The sequence below is a fragment of the Fringilla coelebs genome (assembly GCF_963513975.1).
Source record: "Fringilla coelebs genome assembly, chromosome: 1".
Lineage (NCBI taxonomy): Eukaryota > Metazoa > Chordata > Aves > Passeriformes > Fringillidae > Fringilla > Fringilla coelebs.
Window position 1 is genome coordinate 122,633,357 of NC_140028.1, and position 19,825 is coordinate 122,653,181.

At 39.6% G+C, this 19,825-nt stretch overlaps 1 protein-coding gene across 1 annotated transcript; it reads left to right on the forward strand.

Moving 5' to 3' along the window:
- Nucleotides 1–15,714: 15,714 nt before the first annotated feature.
- On the forward strand, nt 15,715–19,501 carry POLR1F (RNA polymerase I subunit F; the record flags this gene model as incomplete). The annotated part of the gene is made up of 4 exons (XM_084221765.1): nt 15,715–15,944; nt 16,027–16,168; nt 17,309–17,517; nt 18,998–19,501. The coding sequence occupies 4 exons, from the start codon at nt 15,715–15,717 to the stop codon at nt 19,401–19,403; spliced, it is 987 nt and encodes a 328-aa protein (XP_084077891.1). The 3' UTR covers nt 19,404–19,501.
- Nucleotides 19,502–19,825: the final 324 nt, after the last annotated feature.

Below are 19,825 nucleotides of genomic sequence, written 5' to 3' on the forward strand. Positions count from 1 at the left end.
TTAATATTCATATAAAATTACTCATATGCTACATAGTGAGTCTATGACTTTGCAGTATTGCCCAGCACAGCAACATGAATTTCAGATGTTAGCATCACTGATGACTGGCAATATTTGGTGATTCATACCCATGTTCCCAGACAGGTATGAATAGAACCCTATTAATGTTCAAACCATGCCACAAAAACCTCTATAAATTACACCAAATTGTTTTGTGAATCTATATGGCAGAAAACAATCTTTAAATTTACTATCTTAGAATTGTTGAAGTCCGTAAGGGATCTAATTACAACATGGGGAACATCTTCACTGCAATTTAAGTCTTTCCCTTAAACTCCAAGCTAATTAGTTGGATGGCTAAGCTTATGAGTTGAAAAGCAGTCCTCCTTATAAGGCTTCTCCTCACTTACTTACAGTCCCAAAGAGCTTTTGAATTTTCTCACAGGCCCTGATACACTATTATTCATTCCATACCTCAGAAATTGCTGGTGAGATTGTTCAGGTTCATTGAAGAATACAGACTGTCATAGCAAAATAACTAGATGTTAAGGTATCTCTGCTCAAGGAGGGTCTCCCCTTTCCAAGCATTACCTATCTTTAAACTGCCTCTTTCACTATGGCATAGATTGCTTGTGCTCTTTATAGGTGCCCTTGTCTCCCTTCAGTTTGATACTTCTCTTTCTTTGCAGCAGGAAGCATGAGATAAATCTGTCCTATTATAGGCCCTTTATGGGAGCATTTTTGCTGCAATTCTGGACAGAACCTGCCAAGGCAGGACCATGGTATAAATGGATGCAGAGATTCACATATATTGAAAAATACACATTGAACATACAACCTGGGGAGGTGGTTCTGTAACTTCCCTCATTGTCTCAGAAAAAAAAAAAACAAGGGACTTATGAAATCAAGACTAAATTAAAATATTACAAAAAAATCAACCTTGGAACTACCTGGCTGAGATTCATCACAACTATAATATCACAGTTCACCAGAGTCTCTTGTGACATCTCAGGACACGGAATGGTAGCTTCAGATCCTGGAGCAGTTCAGAGTCACAGTTCAGAATCTGTTCAGGAATGGCATGAAACCACTGACCATAACATCACCCAGTTATTTATCAAAAAACCATATAATTTCCTGGCCTGTTAGTGAGAGTATGGGATAGTGCAGGGAAATAGGTGATTTTTCTATATCCAACACAGTAGTGCAGTACAACAGCCACTTCCTCCTACTTTGGAAAGGAAAGGAGGATGCATTCTCTAAGTTCACAATGTTTGAAGCCCTGCTGTAAATTATGAAATACCACCACATCATGTCTGCTCACAGAGGTGCTGGAAGGAGAAAGAAGAGATCTGGGCCCCAAATTCAATTGGTAGGGGTTTTTTTCTCCTTTTGGTGTCAAGCTTTAGTGTCAAGTAGAATGTAGAAAAACTGGCTGGTCCTTTCATAAATAAAAGCCTTGAAAATGCAAATCTGGAATGAAAAAGACTTGGGAACAAATGTGACAGAGTGCTCCTACTTGAGACATAAAAAGAGGGTCAGAATTCAGAGTAAATTGCCACAATATGTGTAGGGGAATTCTGGGAAAAGTTTCACTTTGTTTAATGGTTTTGTTCCATAATTGCATACAGAATTCAACTGTAATGGAAACATTCTCTGTATGTTTTTGTTGTGCTGCATGTTGTTGTTTTATGAAAGGACACTCATTCCTCTTATCCAACTGCATGAAAAACAAAACTTTCACTTTTCAGAATGTGACCAGCCAGTGTGACTACACTTGAAGGCTGGGCACCCAAGTCCTTTTCAATCTAAATAGGATGAAACATGTATTGCTGTTGACACAGTTGTCTGATTCATGCTGCTGTAAAAGATGCTGGCTTAGATTCTTTCTGAGATATTCAGCTGTTATTTACTAGGTCAAGCAATACTCTTCCTGAAGGAACTTACTTACTGAACTTTGTGCAGAGGACTTAGCTGGTAAGTCCTTAATGCATGTTATAATACCTTAGGCTATATTTTATGCTATACTTAGCATTTCATTGAACCTCAGCTGATGAGAAACACACAGGTTTTGAATTTACAACAATCAGCAGTGCTTATTGCAAACTGTGCCGAACAGTGGGCATAATATGTTTTAAATCTGTCTTGCACAATCTTCAAAATATATTTGTTGCATTAGGACATACGAATTTCCCTTCAGATGGTCTGGAGAAGTATGAAGAACAGTGAAGCAGGCCACATTCAACAGAAAATTGATATACATTAAGAAAATTGATATACATAATCACAAATAGTCACGCTATTAGCAAAAAATTTCCCTGACAGTGTGATTTTAAAGATGCAGTGAAATGAGAGTCTCATGGTTTAAGCCATTTTTAATCCTTTCAGATCCCAGTCCTAGGCAGGTTAAGGAGTTAAAAGGAACCTTTTATAATGAAATGCTTAGAAATATATCTAAAAGCAGACTGGTATTAGTCTACCCTATCATTGTAGATATTTCTGCATAATCTTCCTGCCTAAAATGGTTCTATCTAGTTTTCCTTTTCTTTATCAAAGTGACATCTTTAGCTTCACCATAAACCTCCAAAATCAGCAAGCAGTATGTACAACCAAAGCTGTTTTACATGCATCTGGAGACAGATTTGAGGAATATTTTTAGAACTTGTACAAGGGCTAACCAGACAGACTTGGAGTTGCTAGGGGCAGGAAAAAAAAAAAAAAGGAAGAAGAAAATAGCAGAATATTTTTGGTAAAACATAATTTGATTGGAGTAAAGATGCTAAACCCATCATAGTTTAGCATCATCAGCCTAAAGGAGCTCTAAATGACCTTGGGAAGCTTGCTCAGAAAGGCCTTTTCACTCCTAATTATAAAATTATGAGAATGTAACATGGTGTTTTGAAGGAAAAAAAAGGAACTGAGATTAATCAGTAGCTGGGATTTAAGCAGAAGGTACGTGCCTGGAGAGACTCGCTTGGCTATGAAATTGTTGTTCTGCTATAAAAAGCAGCTTTGACTTGGAGCAGAAAGTCCAGAGGGCTGCACCAGGGTCTCTCTTGCCACCTCTCATCAAAACAGTCCAAGAAACACTGCAGACACAGCACAGACACACCTACTTCTGCCAGAGAACCAACTATAAACTCACTATTGCTCTGTGGTCCCCACAAATGAGCTCCCAGCATATACAGAAGTGGCAGGTTTGTTGTTTTTTCCCCTTATATTGCATTTGATTTGCTGCAAGGTATCTTTTATGTTCTTTAACCACAAGTCATAGCAGGCTGCTATAGCGACTTCCACATCATTGCAACTTTGCTTCATGACCAGTAGAAGGTTTGTTTTGTATTGTGTTGTTTTCCCAGAGATCTCTCTGAAATGCATTTAAAATCCTGCCACAAACTGCAAAATGTGTCCTTCTAAAAAATGCATGCAGTTATGGCATTTTGAACAGGTTGATCATGTACATTAATTGAAAATAGCTTCATCTGCATATTGAAAATACCTGTTTACATGAACTGGCATAATGTGCAATGGCAACATGCTAGGAAGCCAGGGCTGAAGGGGCACCATAAACACAACTGAAAAGCTGCATATAATTCTGCTGACATAACCAAGGTATAGGAATCAACACAAATTCCTTCTGCACCCTTAGGAAATCATACATACATTTAAAAATATCAAGGAATCATTAGGATTTCCTACCCTCTTTTCTGAGTCCCATGGCTAGTAGCTAGTATGAGACAAATCAAATTATGTTACCAGGACCACAAACTTGTTCAGCTCCTCTCCCACATAATTATATGAACCCATTTTCTCTCCTTCCTACTTCATGCTGGTTCAAGCTAGGAGACTGTGTCCTATACCTCCCTTATTTATTTTCTTCTGTAAAAGTGCAGCTGTATCCTTTGAAGTGTTTAACATTGAATCAGTTCTTACCTTTCTTGCCCAGAGAAAGGAAACAAAGATAATTGCTTTCATTTTACAGTGAGATTGCAAACAAGGCAAATCTAAATCTAAGCCATGAAGTCCAAACATGCAGACTGACACTATTAAATTCCTGTGGTTTGCTACATTACTGATATCATTGCTGTCTTCCACCCTAAATCCAGGAATACACTCCAGGAATGTTGACAGCTAGTATTTTTGAGGAATATTTATTAACTGTGTAGCACCCTGGAAAAGGGTTTGTCAGAGCTGCTTTTTTAACTATTATGCATGAAGAACAGTAGGTTAATATTTATACTAACACTACGGTGGCAGCAGCAGAGATCTCGAAATGCTCCAAAGGTTCTGGATCTAAAATGCATGGGATTCTGCATGACCATATTTATGCAATGGATTGTTTTGCTTCTATTTCATTCTTGCAAAAACAATGTATAAAACTATGAAGAAAACTGTTGAGCTTGTAAATTTAGATATACTTGAAGGAATACCTGAATGGATTTTATTATTAACTTTTCCTTCTGTATAGCACAAAACAGGATACTTAATCTGACAATTCTTTTACAAATCATATAACATGTTTGAAAGCAACATATACTTTTCCATCAAAATATGTCATCTATTACCTCTTTTTTTTCCAATGACCACAAACTCTCCAACTTTAAAGTAATTTGTTTCTCTGCAGATTTCCCAGGCACTGGCTCTCACTATGCTATTGTATGCTAAATTAAAGAGCCTGGGACAAACTGGAATCAAGTAATTTCTTAACCTTCTCTTGAGTTAGCCTCTTAAAATCCCTCACTGTGGGGCAGATTTCAAGACTACAGACAGATACATATGCATATGCAAACACATCTACATCTACATCTACATATTTATATACATGTACATATACATATACATATACATACATCACTTCTCTTCTAAACCCTTTAATATTTTCCCATGCAAACTTCATCTTTTTGTCCTGTGCATAGGAATTATGTCAGTATCTTTAATTTCTTATCCCATTCATCCATGCCTTACCAAAGTTACATTGGACCAACAGCTAGCAGGCTAAGAGTTCTCACCTCTCCTTAACTGCTTTGAGCTAGTCTCCATCCTACAAGGATATTAAAATTGAATAAAATTCCATACTGTCTTAGCTTTTTCTCCCCAATTTCTTGTCAGACAAAGAGCCTATTTTACCCGTAGGAGTAATGAAGAAAATAAGGAATTACTTTATATTTTAGAATCTGTCTCCTTCTCTGATCTCCATCAATAGATAGACAGATGCGGGAATTTGTTGCAGGCTGGCAAGTTTAACACTGACACATATACACCTAGGATTTTAAAATATGCTGTAAGGAATTCTGCAGAACCCAGATGCAGAGCAAGTTGAATTACTGAGGCACCCCTGACCTGAGCTCCTCAGTCACATGCTGGGAGGTGGGGCTGGCAAACATGAAGACAGAAGCACACACACACACGAATGCAGTGCTCCTGCACACTGCAGGTCATGTGCAAGAATGCACTGTGTGGCACAGGCACACCTACACTGCTCCAAAGCCAAGCCTAGCTCAGCACAGACACACCTCTCTAGCTTTCCAAGCCATCTGTCAAGCAAGGCTGAAGGACTATGCTGAGGGATTGCATCCCCATCTGCCAAAGGAAAGATGCTTCCCTCATGCTAAATGGTTTGCTCAAGAGGGAATGACCTTTCTTCCCCCTCTTAGGACACATATCAGCTTTTTCAGAGTCTGTGCTATGTGCTTGAGTCACAACAGTCTCTTGGCAAGTAATGGAGCCAGAATGACCATCCAACAAAACAGCTTCAAGGATACATAAATATTAATTTGCTGCAATTTGTCTTTCAAGAAAATGTTGCAACAGTCTTAACTCTGTGGTAATTCTATGGCTGCAATTATGAGATTGTGTACCAACAAAGGAGCCAGTTGCATCTCTGTTGCAAGACTGGGAAATTTGGGAAAAAAACCTCTGAGAAGACTGGGAAATTTGGGAAAAAAACCTCTGAGAAAAAGGGCTTAAGGGTTTAATGATGTAGTGACACATCATGCCTTCAATGGCAGACAAAAAAACCCCCAAAACGCAACACCCAAAATGAAAAAACCCAAACCAAATCCAAAATCAAACCAAAACAAAAAATACCACTAATGTAGTCTTGTTCAATATATCTTTAAGTTCCTCACTTTCATTGTAACAATTTTTTTGTGTGTTCAATTTATTCTTTCATGTTATACACTTATGACTCCCCAATGCTCTATAGTATTATATTCAATATTTGGTTTGAAAATTGCATAAACAGAAAAAAAAAATTGAAGAATATTTGAAAGTAAATGCTCACGCTTTATGAACAAAAGTCAGTATGTTCATGTACCTGGGGGTTCAGCTTCTCAAATTCAGCTAAATTAATCTCTCTTTTGAGGACTATATTTTAAGATATACTTAAGAAACTGCTGCCACTGAGAGTAATTGGACTAAAATTTATGTTTCAAGTTAAACCTGAACAATTGTCTCAAATAAGGATTCTTTTGTAATGGCAGACCAACACTCAGACAAGTCCAATGATTAGTACCTATTTTTGTAGTGGTGTCAGTATGAGAATCAGGGCCTTAACCTGCATTGCCCTGAACACTGCAAAAAATAGTAAGTGGATGTGCAGGCACAGAAGTCATCAATCAGGATAAACGAATTTTATAGGTACAGACCTACTGAAGAATAAGAAAAGGAAAGGGAAAAACATAGGGAATTTTGCTGCTTTCTCCCCACCTTTCCATTAGCACCCAATAGTGAAAAATGCCCATTTCCATCAGTCAGTGCAATCACAGCTGCCTTGCCTGCACACTCCTACAAGATAGACTGCACCATCCTTCCCCCTCACAACACCTACATTTATAGTCTGCAATACCTGCAAGCCTTTAAGATTACTCTTTTTAATGGTTTCTTCAAATACATTCTCTTAACCCTCCCAAAAAGGTTCATGTTTGAACACTGCACGGTTTCTTTGGAAGCATTTACTTTTGATTTCAAGTAAATGCGCATTCTGGGGACTTCCATGATATATATTGGTTATATCAAGGAATGGAAACATTACAGATGCCCCCCAGCTTACTGGCAAAGAGAGGACATTCTGTCAAAACAACACATTTTTTTGGGAACTAAGAATTTAATTTAAAATCGCCTTCTTTGATGGCACTCATATCTTTGGCATTTGCATTACCAATGTTTATATTGATGTCTTAAGAACACTTAAGTGGAACATTTATTTGCAAATAAAAAATTTCATAACTTGGCAGACTCGGGTTCTCTTTATAAATCTAAGAACTATAAATCCTTTTGCATATAAACATATGTATTATTTCCTACCAAAAGTGTGTGACAACCACAAAGTTTATTCTCAATCTATAAACCTGCATGAGACAGCTCATCCAACATAATGAGTTTGCACAGGCATAATTAAAAATATACATGTCCAGTAAAGATAAATAAATAAATAAAAAGTATGAATACAGTAAAATTATACTGTATGTTATAATAGCCCACAGGTTCATTGGAATGCAGTTGTGGTGGAAAATTACAAGAGAATTTTTTTTCATCACTCTGCTGAATTGAAAACTGAATTGAAAAAAGTGAAGAAAACAAAGACACCCAAAGTTGTCCTTTTTGCTGGGATGCACACAGTCCAGCAGTAAAGGGGCTGCCAGGGAGATCTGTTCCATTTCTCCTGTCAGCAAGTATCCGTAGAGATGGTCCAAAGATTTGCAGAGCTAAGGTAGGCATCTTGTCTTCTGCTCTGAGACACAGAACGAAAACAGAACAAAAATAAAAACAAGATTAAAAAAAAACCCTCAAAAACAACAAAAAAAACCCCACCCCAGTGTATTTTTCCAAATGACAACCTCAAGTGCCACATTGACTGCCCCACTGATTGCACTGGGGGTCACCACAGAAGTGACACTACTTACCGAGAAAGAGCTCAATGCTGGTTTAGCCAGATTACTTCACTTTTTGGACAGCTCATCAGCAAGAAATTAGGAAGAGGCTTCAGCATGGGTTTAAGTGTGCTGGACCCTGTGGTCTGCATGGTTCATAGCTGCCTCCAGCTGGCCAGCCTGGCTGCCACCACCGTGCTGCCCTGGAGGGACACCACATCCCGCTCATCCGGCCAAGGAGAAGCTGGGAGCACTCCAAGGCACACAGGGTCCTCAAACCACTTCTCTGGAGTTCCACTCGAGCCTGGCTGTGCTAGTGAACTCCAGTTTGACAACAGGTCTGCATTTCAATCCTCCAATGGAGATGGTGAACATGGACTCAAACTGAGAGTAAGCTCAATTCAGGACTGTGTAATGTTAAATCCTACTGGTGAGTCCAGCATTAAAAGGCATTAGATGCTGATATTTATCAGCTTTGGGGAGCTGCAAACAAAGCCTTGCAAACCTGATGTCGTAAGTGCCTTGCTCTCAGAGTGGAATCCAAAGTTTATTTAAATATTTGGCTAGTTGTGGAGAAAGGGGTGAGCTTTGGCTCTCCAGAGGAAACATTTCTCCTAATCCAGAGCTCAAAATTTTTACCATAAATCAGTAACCTGTTAAAGAACTGAGCAGCTAAAAACTCAGGCTGCCTGAAGAGGACTTCAACATCCTACCATCTGAACCACACCTGGACAGCAAAAGCATATTTTGCTCATCCTGAGAGCATCCCAAGCTCCCATTCTGATTTCTCAGCAGCGTCCACTGTGTCACTCAGGATGACACAGGGAGGCCCTCTTCTGTCGGAATGAAGCAAGAATGATTTACTGCACAGAGGAGCATGAAAAGGAGCACTGCTCTGGGAACTACTGGCTAGGACAGCCAGCTGCAGACATTGAATTCTGCTGTTGGCTTGTTGCAGCTTCTCACAGGTTTGGCTGTTGGGGCTTCCTTCCTCCATCACCACCTAAGCAGAGAAATTTCTCATGATCTTAAGTGATTTGGGTAAATAAAAGAGAATCTGATACGAGAGCAGGATTTTGTCCAAGCCTCATTTGGTTTTTTTCCTACTTTTAACAGTGTGGGGAACATTAAAATTGTTTCTCACAGAAGAGTCCCTGACACTCATGTTTTGTTTTGCTTTGGTTGTTGGGTGATTGGTTGTTTTGGGGTTTTGTTTTGTTATTGTTTGGTTTTGGTTTGGGGGTAGGAGATGTGATTTTTTTTGGCGGTGGGAGGTTGAGGAGGTGGTATTTTTTGGTTGGTTGGTTTCAGTTTATTATTACCATGACTTCTGAAATCTTGGGATTTTTATGTGAAGGGGGTGGATGTGATGGTAAGCAGTTGAACCAGGTAAATGAGAATGCGACAATCCATGAACTCAGCAGGAAGTTGAACGAGAACAGAAAATTTTCTCTTAAAATTAGGAGAATTTGACAATTGCCTAAATTTATGCTACCTTATCTTCATCCTTGACATTCAGTGACCATTCAGGCATCAAGTGATACCTAGCAATGACACATTCAGCAGAGATTTAGGAAGATTTCTTCATCATTTAAGCATATTTTCAAGTACAAAACACTGATTAAAATAATTAAAAGCTTATCTTTGAGTTATCCTATTCTTGGAAAAAGAATCTCAGTGGTTCCTGAAAATAAACAGGATAAACAGGAAAATGCTGTAATGATTACTCAGCCTCTCTGGCTTGCAATGTGAAAACAGAATCCCTATCAGATTTGAGGGGTTTTTTTCATCCTCATAGGATGGAAATACAACAAGAACAATTGTTTTGATACTATCCAAGCAAGTCCATATTTGATCCAAAACAAATGCATACACTTAGGAGACTAAAACTAACCACATTTTTAACTTCAAAAAGAATTGTCTCTCATTTCTATTACATTTGGGGCAAAGGCTTCAACTTTTCCAGTCTATCAATACAAAAGCACGCTTAACTGCAGAAAAAAAATACAGACAAAAACCCCCAAGATTAATGTGCTACCCTGAACACAGTTGATAATAATCTACCCACTAAAGTCTGTAGATAAAAAAATATCCACATAACTGAATTGTTTATCCTTGTTTTTAATACTTCTCAAGTGTCAACCCTCCTGAAATTCACTTGTAAAAATCAGATTGCAGTACAGGGGCTTGAAAACAGCCTAGGAGATATAATCAGATATCTTTCTTTCAAACAGATTATTACTTTGGACGTCTGTTGAATGGCAAACTCCTCAGATATGTGACCTGTTTTCCAGGCCTGAATTTCCATTTTAAAAAAATATAGGAATAGCACTGTGCAAGAAAGGAATAAAGTATAAATGCCTCAATATTCTTCATTTCATTTATAAATGTCTTCACAATTCCTTTTGTAACAGGGCTCAGGATATGAGGAGCATTGAAAAGACAGAGTAGGCTACTATTAGTAGAACCAGAAGATTATTTTGTCTTTTGCAGTATCAGGAAGAAGTATAGGAGTCATAAAACAGGATGACAAAAAGACATTTTCTACTCTTCAAATGAATAGCAGCTGACTTTTCTGGAGGCAATCCCCTGTGGATCCTTAATTCCCATCTTTCCTGACATTTTAAAAACACCAGAGTAAAAGGTAGCTGGAAGTTTCTCAGAATATGAACTGCAAAATAGCACGGACAGATTGTCAGGAGGAACCTCATTTACCCCATTTACAACCTGTGCATCCATCTCATTTGTTAGCATCATTTATCAGAAGCATTCACAGTGCTGCTGAAAAGCCTTACTGTGCTTACAGAGGCACAGGCTGCTTTCCTCCCTTGTTTCTGTGGCAACATCACCTCTTGTTTCTATGAGAAAGGTCACGCTATCATATTATTTAATCCACTATCTGAACACACCTCACTCACTGGCTGGAAACACACAGGAGAGTTTCAGCACTGGATCAACAAATGGCCAGACCTCCACAGGTCATGAAGCCTCTGCTATTGAAACTATGCCTTCAAGCACCAGTGGAGCTGGAGAGGGGCACCACAGTCAGCACCAGGCATCCTACATCAGATTCCTTATTTCTGCAGATGTAAGGCTGGGGAGCTACTCGAACACAGGTCTCTCAGTAATATATTTATTTCAGTAAATAGGATATATATTATATATATATATATATATATATATATATATATATATATATATAAAGTTATATGTAATATTTCAGTAGTTTCTTTCTATAATATCTTATAGATATTTTATCTCCACAAGAGTGACTGCCGGCCATATCAGCCATTTCCCAGGAGGCAATAACCTACTTAGAGAATCAATAGCAAATCTAGTCAATCCCCAGCTGTTTGAAGATGTCCATCCCAAGAACAGAATCACAGAACTGTTTGGGTGGAAGAGACCTGAAACAGTGTCTAGTGCCAACTCCTCCTGCTGTGGGGATTGGGATTCCTTCCATTGACTCAAAGTCCCATCCAATCTGGCCTTGAACACTTCCAGGGAAGGGACATTCACAACTTTTGTGGGCACCATGTTTCAGTGCCTCATCACTCTAACAAGGAAGAACTTTCTTATATCTAATCTAAGCTCATCCCTTTTTAGTTTGAAGCTATTCCTCCTTTGCCCCACCACTCCATGCCCTTGTAAAAAGTCCCTCTTCAGCTTTCTTGTAAGTCCCCTTTAGGTACTGAAAGGTGCTCTAAGGTCTCTTCTCTTCTACAGCCTGAACAACCCCAACTCTCTCAGTCTGTCCTCACTGAGAGGTGCTCCAGCCCTCTGATCATCTTTGTGACTCTCCTCTGGCTCACTCCAACCACTCCCTGTCCTTACATCATGAATGTCACTACAAATCAAGACAAATTAGTAGCTGAAAGAAATTAACATAACTGCTGTCTTATCGCATTTCTTTCCCTTAATGTTTTTCTAAGTCATTTCCTAGCTATTAGGGATTGACCTCCTAATTGCTGACAAAACAAAGCAGAGTCTGCATAGTGTAACACAGATTAAATTTTCAGCCAGGCATGCAGTTCCTCTCATTCTCTGGGATGACGGCGCTTATCCGTACCAAGGCTTTTGTGTGCCATCTGGTGGACTTTTAGCACTTGGTACATTTTGTTTAAGTACAAATAAAGAGAGTCCTGATACACTGTCAGGAGTATCTACCTTCTTTGGCCATTGACAGTTTCATCTTATCATCCTGCATTTGCTCAAATTAATGTGTGCCTGACAGTAACAACTTAATTCCTCTCACATTTGCAGTCAAATGAGCCAGTACTACTGTAACTGTTGTTAACTTTAGCTAACCCTTTGCACTGATAGATTTTATCAGTGTAATTGAATGGTCACCCTTTTAAAAATAACTTCCACAAAACAGAATTCCTAACAGAATATATATAGGACCACAACTCAATGGCATTTAGATGTTTAGTTCTCAATGACCAAACATGATAGGATTAGTCTGCATTTGTTGTAAGGGTCAAAGATATTGAAGCAAACCTATTACCCCACAACTTCAAAACTGAGAGTTTGAGTACTCATTCTTCCTTCATGACAGCAAGAACTGTCATTAGAAATACTGTAGGGTTAAAAATGAAAAAGGAGGAGCCAGCTAAAACATTAAAAAAAAAAATCCAGAGCACAGGTTTTGTACCGTATCTAACCTATGCAGCCAACCTATTTCTTCATTTATCCTTTTTATAGAGTGCAAGCTGTGGGATAAGGAACCTGCAATGGAATAAATCTCAAAATGCACAAATTCCTCCAGGCACACAGTCCTAAGGGGGAGTGTATTTCCTACTCCAGCACACTGCCATCAGCACTTTTCCACTCTGCAAGACTTCCAGGATTTTAAGGCTGGGTGAGGGCCACTCTGAATAAATGAGTTGCGCCTGCCACAACACAGCACCAATAAGCAATTGGATAAACTTTCTATCCAACATACATTGTCAATTCAGAAACCTGGATACAAGATGGCAGTGACTGTATGGATAGAAAAGACCAGCTGAGAAATGCAGAAGTTGTGGCTGTCAAGGAACCTCCTTTTTGGAATCTGGCCATCCTTTCACAGAGAAAACAAGACAAACCCAGATAAAACAAGAAGAAAAAGAACAGCAGTGACTGCAAAGGCAGTTTTTGGGTTTGGTCCCCATTGTTACTTGCAACCTGACCTCTAGAGAAACACAGGCTCGGCACAGTCTTATCAGCACCTGTGGGACTTGGCAAATGTACCAACAGCTGTGCTGGTTTAGACATTAATTTTAGCTGTCTTTTTGGACACAGGCTCACTGCAGTGCTGCTGAAAGGTCAGCTGAGACAGACTCTCTAAGCTGAAAGCTTACATCAAGAACTGAAAAGTTATACAACCAGGGAAGAAAAAGGAGCCAAGAAATGAATGTGGGGATATTAGGATTTAAGTCCTATGGTCCAGATGGTTTTAGAAACTGATCTGTGGCTGGAGGAGGTGGCATTTGGATTGAGATTTCCTCTTTCATCAGAGTATCTTTTACACAGAGGTAGTGAGTCCAAGTCATGCCATGGGTCTGAAGTATCTACAAGGCTGCAAGACAACATTGCTTTTGGTACAGACCATGCTGCATCAGCAAGCAGTGGGACCTGACAGGTGTGGACTTGCAGAGGAAAACAGCTGGTGCTGAGGCCAGGTATTTACAGTTAAAGGATTTCAAACAGAATATTTTGAATTATCTCCGGCCTACCATGCAGACTTAATGACAATTAGGATTAAAGTTCATTCTCCTGATTGTTTTAGCCTGAAAGGAAATCTGGAAGTCCCAGGAGCACTATGCAATGAAAACCAGGCACAGAACCAGGGATAAATGGAGATTCAATTAGAAAGTAGAGACTCAGTCTCATAGGGAATTCTCTAGTGACAGAAGTCCGTGGGGATAACCTTGGATAGCTGCAGGCCCTTCTGACATCATCTTGGCCAACCTGACCACAGGGTAAAAGACAAAGGTCTACATTTTTGTTCATGCTGCTTTTCCATCTTATTATTAGTTTTTATTTTAAGAGCAAAGGTAGGTTTTTATTGTCCTGGAGAAAATTGAGTCGAGCCCTTAGTGTATTATATGTTTTCACTGCAAACTAAATCCACTCATAAATAAGAGTTATAAAAATCATATTTCTTTTAGGAATAGAAATGCATGCAGTTATTGTTTAAAGTCTTTAACCAAGATTGAAAGCACATTGCAAGGTTTAAATATGATCCAAATAATTGAAATAAAAAATACAATATTTTTTCCAGAAAGCTGAGACCATATAACATGAAATTAATTTCAACAGACATTAAATACCTTGGAGGACTAAAGCCACATAGGAATACAGATTACAGTAGTTCAAGACGTTTTTCTCTTTCAATTTTGGAGTTTGGTATGACATCTGAAAGCCATTTTTATGTCAGGTCTTTCACACTAATCCAACTTTACTTGCAGTAAAGTACTGCAAATTATACCATTTGTTTTACTTGTGAAAGCTAACAATGTCCTGTCTTCACAGTATGCTCAGTCAAAGAAAACTTTCTGGTGATGTAGTACTTGAAAACTTTCAAAGGCTTTTGCATCACTAAATGTTTTATAGGGAGTTCAAGGATTTCTGGTATCTGACGTAAGTCTTGTTTTCACAAAACAACAGCATTTCTGAGCCCTCCAAAGTATAAAAGGAATTTTAACACCTTTAATGAAATTGATACATCCATTATATTTTTTTTTATTTTGTAGCTCCCCATATGGATTCAATCAGTTTGAAAGTGTACATTTAGTGTAACAAGTTAAGTTGATATAAATTAGATTTAAATTAATGAGAGAGCACCTTTTCGATGTTTTGCATGAGTTCAGTAGAATCAGTTTAAAGTAAAATCATACTGTGCCACTTTGTGTGGATATAAAGTCTGAATTACTTTTCTGGACAAAGTCTTCACTAACCAGTCAAAATTCCATCATTCTCAACTGGACAAGGTTTCTATTTGTAGTAGTGCAGTTCACTTTTTAAGTAAATTACAGTGTAGAGTACACCAGCAACCCTTTTAAGGACTTGTATTTTATTTTGTTCTCCTCAGTTTGTGGTTATTAAATGCATTTAAACACTCCTCACCACATGCACAAACTGAATCTGGGGTTTAGCAACAGACGACAAATTCTGTATTCTTAAAATTGCTCTATATGAAGAACGCCACTAAGGTAATTCGTCACTGCGTGTGTTGCCTGGATCACCAAATGTCCAATATAAATTCACAAGGCAAATTCACAGGTTTCCAATACTGAAACTCTCCTGTGTGTTTCCAGCCAGTGAGTGAAATGTGTCCAGAGAGTGGATTCAATAACATGATAACGTGACCTTTCTCACAGAAACAAATTCTGTTGCCTGGATCACCAAATGTCCAATATAAATTCACAAGGCCAATTCACATGTTTCGAGTGCTGAAACTCTCCTGTGTGTTTCCAGCTAGCGAGTGAAATGTGTCCAGATAGTGGATTCAATAATACGATAACGTGACTTTTCTCACAGAAGCAAATTCTCAGCTAACACTGTGTCTCCGGGCCCAAGCGCAGGCGCTCGGGATGGGTTCCCGGGGCTGCCGCCGGCGGCTCCGGGCGCCGCGCTCACAGCCCAAGAGCCGCTCCCGTGATAGCCGCGCTCGATGCTCCTTCCATCGCAGAACAGTCCGCGATTCCGAGACGTAAAACGGGTCGGAAAGAGTTAAAAAATGACACGCACGGCACGAAACGCCCCTCCAACGGCGAACACAGCCCCCGGAACTCCGTCACCGCCGCGGCGGAGGGAAGGCGCCTGACGCCATCGCAGCGCGCCGAGGGCCCGTCCGTGCATGGCCGTGCCGCGGGAGCCGCCCGCCGCCCCGGCGCTGCCGCCCCCCGCCGCCGCCGCCGCCGGCGCCCCGTCGTTCGGCGCGGCCCGCGCGCTGGTGGCGCGGCGCCACTCGTGCCTGGTGTTGGCGCCGCACCGGCGGCACGTGGCGCTGCCCCCGCGCTTCCTGGGCCGCAAGCGCTCCGGCATCCGCGCGCAGCTGGACGGCGAGCTCCTGCGCTACTGCGAGAGGTGCGGCCGCGGGGAGACTGCGGGACCGGGCCGCCGGCTCGGCCCGGCTGCTGACCGTGCCCCCTCCTCCTTGTCCTTCCAGCCTGCAGGGCGTGCCGGTGGCGTACGACAACATCAAAGTCGTGGGGGAGCTCGGCGACATCTACGACGACCAAGGGTTCGTCCACCTGGACGTGGAGGCGGACTTCGTCATCTTCAGCCCCAAGAAAGGGAAGAAGCTGGTGGTATGCGAACGCCTTGGTGTCTCACGGGATGGGCGTTTTTTATTAAGTGGTCAAAGCTTGGCTTGTCTCCGGCATCAGGTGGTCTGGGGCTTAGGTGGAGACGTATTTTAGTTTACGTTAGCTTATTCGTTTATGGGTAGTTGATAGCAAATTTTAGTAGTTTGTACTAGTACTTTTTACTGTAATTTGTCTGGTTTGTCTCTCTCTAGGTTTGTTGAATTTACATATAATTATATATTGCTAAACCATTGTGTCGTAAGGATTGCGTGTTTAATAATGTGCTTAATAATACACGTGTTTGCGTGTATCATAACTGCATATATCATACGGGTGTTCCATTCTGAAGAGCACATCGTTCTCAACCAGGTGCATCTGTTATAGTGACAGGAACGTTTAGGATGCTCTCGAGTTCGGCTCCTCCAAGCACAGCAGCAGTACGTCGAGTTGAAGCCTGCCTTTCAGGCATATGGATCACAGAACACCTTTAAGCTTGTCAAAACGCTTGCTGAGCGCTTGTGGGTGAAGCATGTTGAGAGCTGGCTTACATTCATTGTTGTGCCATACTTTTTGCAGCGCAGGTGGTGTCGTTATAATTGTGTTTCAGGATGAATGTGCCATCTTCCTAGGAAGAGAATAGAGAAAATTCCAGTGTCTGTCATTATTTCTATGGGTAAAACAAAGGTGGATATGGTTTCGTATGCAGATGTGTCAGAAACCCACTGAATAGAATATTTAGAAGCTTTTTATGTGTCTTCCCTATCTTCAGTTGCCAAGTACTGCTGTGCCAGCTTGAAGATCATTTTAGGCAAGTAAATCAGGCTTAAAATATCTCCAAAGCAAAGCTGATCGCTGTAGTGTAAGGAAAGAGTTACCTACTCTATTCAGGTATTCACTGTAGCTAAATCCCATGTTTTGACTTCTTCTCCTGCAGTTCAGCTCTATTTTCAGAGGAATTGTGTGAAGAGTTTACAGCACTGACTTTGATTTTAGTGGAGTGTTAACTTATATAAACTGACTTCATAACTTGTACATAAACTCTTACTGAAAATTTTCTGTATGGCAAGCTAAATATTTAAAGGGTTTGCATTGAAAGGGCTGATTTTTGCTATAGACTTGCATGACATTCTTTTTCTTTTTTAGGGTATAATTAATAAAGTGGCCCCTAGTCACATTGGCTGCCTGATACATGGATGCTTCAATGCATCTATCCCTAAGCCTGAACAAATGTCCCTTGCACAGTGGCAAGAGCTGGGGTTAAAAATAGGGGATGAACTGAAATTTCGAGTGTTGCACTTGGATTCTGATACAGCTGGGGTGTTCTTCATTCGAGGAGGACTCACTAAAAGCAGGTACGTTGCCTTAATAAAGAATATTTTAAACTGATTTAATACGGTTTTTTGCAAACTAAGTGATTTTAATTGCACCTTAATCTTTCAGCTTATTTTTACACAAATTCCTATATAACTGTTTATATTACTATATATATATGTAACTATATAACTATATATATAACTATATATATATATATATATATATATATATATATATATATATATAGTTATATAGTTATATATATATGTTGTCTTAAATGAAACTTTCCATTGTTTAGGACTCCCACAGAAGTTTTCTCTGAAAAAAGTAAAACTAGGTGTTTCTTGAGCTTTAAAAATCTGAGTATGTTGACCTATTAACTGTCGATTGCATATATAATAAATGCACAAATTAGCACATCCAGGTGGCCAGGAGTAGCTTTGTGCATAAGCTTTTCAAGTGCAAACAGTCCAGGGGTCCTGAACACACTGGTTACATTGACAGTTGCACACAAACACATGCATATTAATTGTATAATGACAAATACATGACTTAAATACTTATTGAAACATGAGAATTTCAAGGATGAGAAAACGTGTCAACTTCCTCCTTAGGCCTCTGTAAGTTTTTAGGGCACCTTGCAAGAAATCTTGCCTTCAGAAGAGTTCATTCATGTTTTTCTTTTAAAACAGTCATTCACTGAGCAGTGTTTTTCTTTCTGCGTGGTTTTGTTTTTGATTAAATGTATAATATGACTCCTACTGGCAAATTCATAGCATTTTTTGTTTGTTTCTTCTTTTGATCTGGAAGGATGCTCTGAATCATTTCTGTGACTTTACACTGAAAGTTAGCAGTTTTGTCTTCAGTGCCTCTGGGGACATGAAAACCTCCAAGGTTTTTAACTGCATTCTTTCCTTATTTATCTTAGATATTTTTTCCAGTGCTCTTGGTTGCAAGGTACCTCTTGGGGGAGGGAATCTGGTGAGGTTTTTTATGGAGTTTTTTTGTTGTTGTTGGGTTTTTTTTGATTTTTTTAACTTTTGAGGCATCACCTTTTTTTTAATTAGAGTAGGGTAATTGCGTGGTAAAATCAGCAGTGTGCCTCATATATGAATAGTCCATTAGCTGTGTGTTTTTGTGAATGACTTAAATAAAACCCAAAAAATCTTTACTACACAATGTGTAGCTATGAATTAGGGGATGAATAAGCACTAGAAAAGAGGAGCTACCAAATGGTCTGTATGGCACTTTAGAGAAGAAATTTAGGCTAGGATTTGAAAGAGAATCTTTATTATGTGGTAACAAGGAAGCTAGTAAGCTAATAGAAATTACCCTGAGAGGATTAAACTCTGATTCTCTGTAACACACAGTATCATGTTCTCCATTTGTTGTTGTTTCTAGCAAATGTTTCTCTTCTATCTGCTTGGTGTAAATCCATGTTTTAGCAAATTTTAACATTTCTCTATGTGAGGTGCCCTAACATGTCTAATTCAGATTATGTTGTACGTTTCTTTACAGCATGCGGCCCAAAAAATCTGATGCAGTCCCTGAAAGTACAAATGGGGACGAAATTCCAAAGCTTGACCAGCAGGAAAATGGCCTGAATAACTGTAGGGTAGATAATGTCACAGAAGAGCCTTTAAATGAGATGGGTAACCTTGGGAGGGAAAATGAAGAAGAGCCCAGTGTGGATGCTGTGAATGGATTATGTGATGATAAAAAGAAGAAGAAGAAAAAGAAAAAGGACAAGGACAAGCAAGGAGAACAGGAACTTGTATTGCCTACCAGTGACTCCAGTGGTTACCAAAGTGACCCTAAAAAGTCAAAGAAAAAGAAAAGAAAGCATTGTGATGAAGTTGAAGAAAGTGAATTATCTCAGCTCTCAGAAAAACCCAAAGCAAAAAAGAAAAGGACTAAGGTCTGAAGTGTCTTCCCTGCATTACATTTCAGATGTTTTTGATAAGTTTCAATAAAAACCTGTTTTGAAAATGTACAGCACTTTTTCTTTACTACACAGTCTGCACAGTTAGGTCAGATGGTGTTTGTGTGCATATGTGCACCAGCAGTTTGAAAGGCAGAATCTTTTAAAGTAGTGATAGAAGCAATATCTGCCTGGCTTTTTTACTGGAAAACAAGGCACAAAAGCACTGTAGAATGTATTATAGGAGCACATGCATCACCTCTGTGTCTGCTTTCCTGTTCCACATTAGCATTAGCCAGTTGGTAGTTAGGATGTGTGCTACTCTAACTCCATCTTTGCTAATCAGTGTCTTGATTTTACGTGAGTAGATTAGAATTATCTTTAAGTTTCTGGGAAATTCATGTGAATTCCCAGGAGGCCTAAAA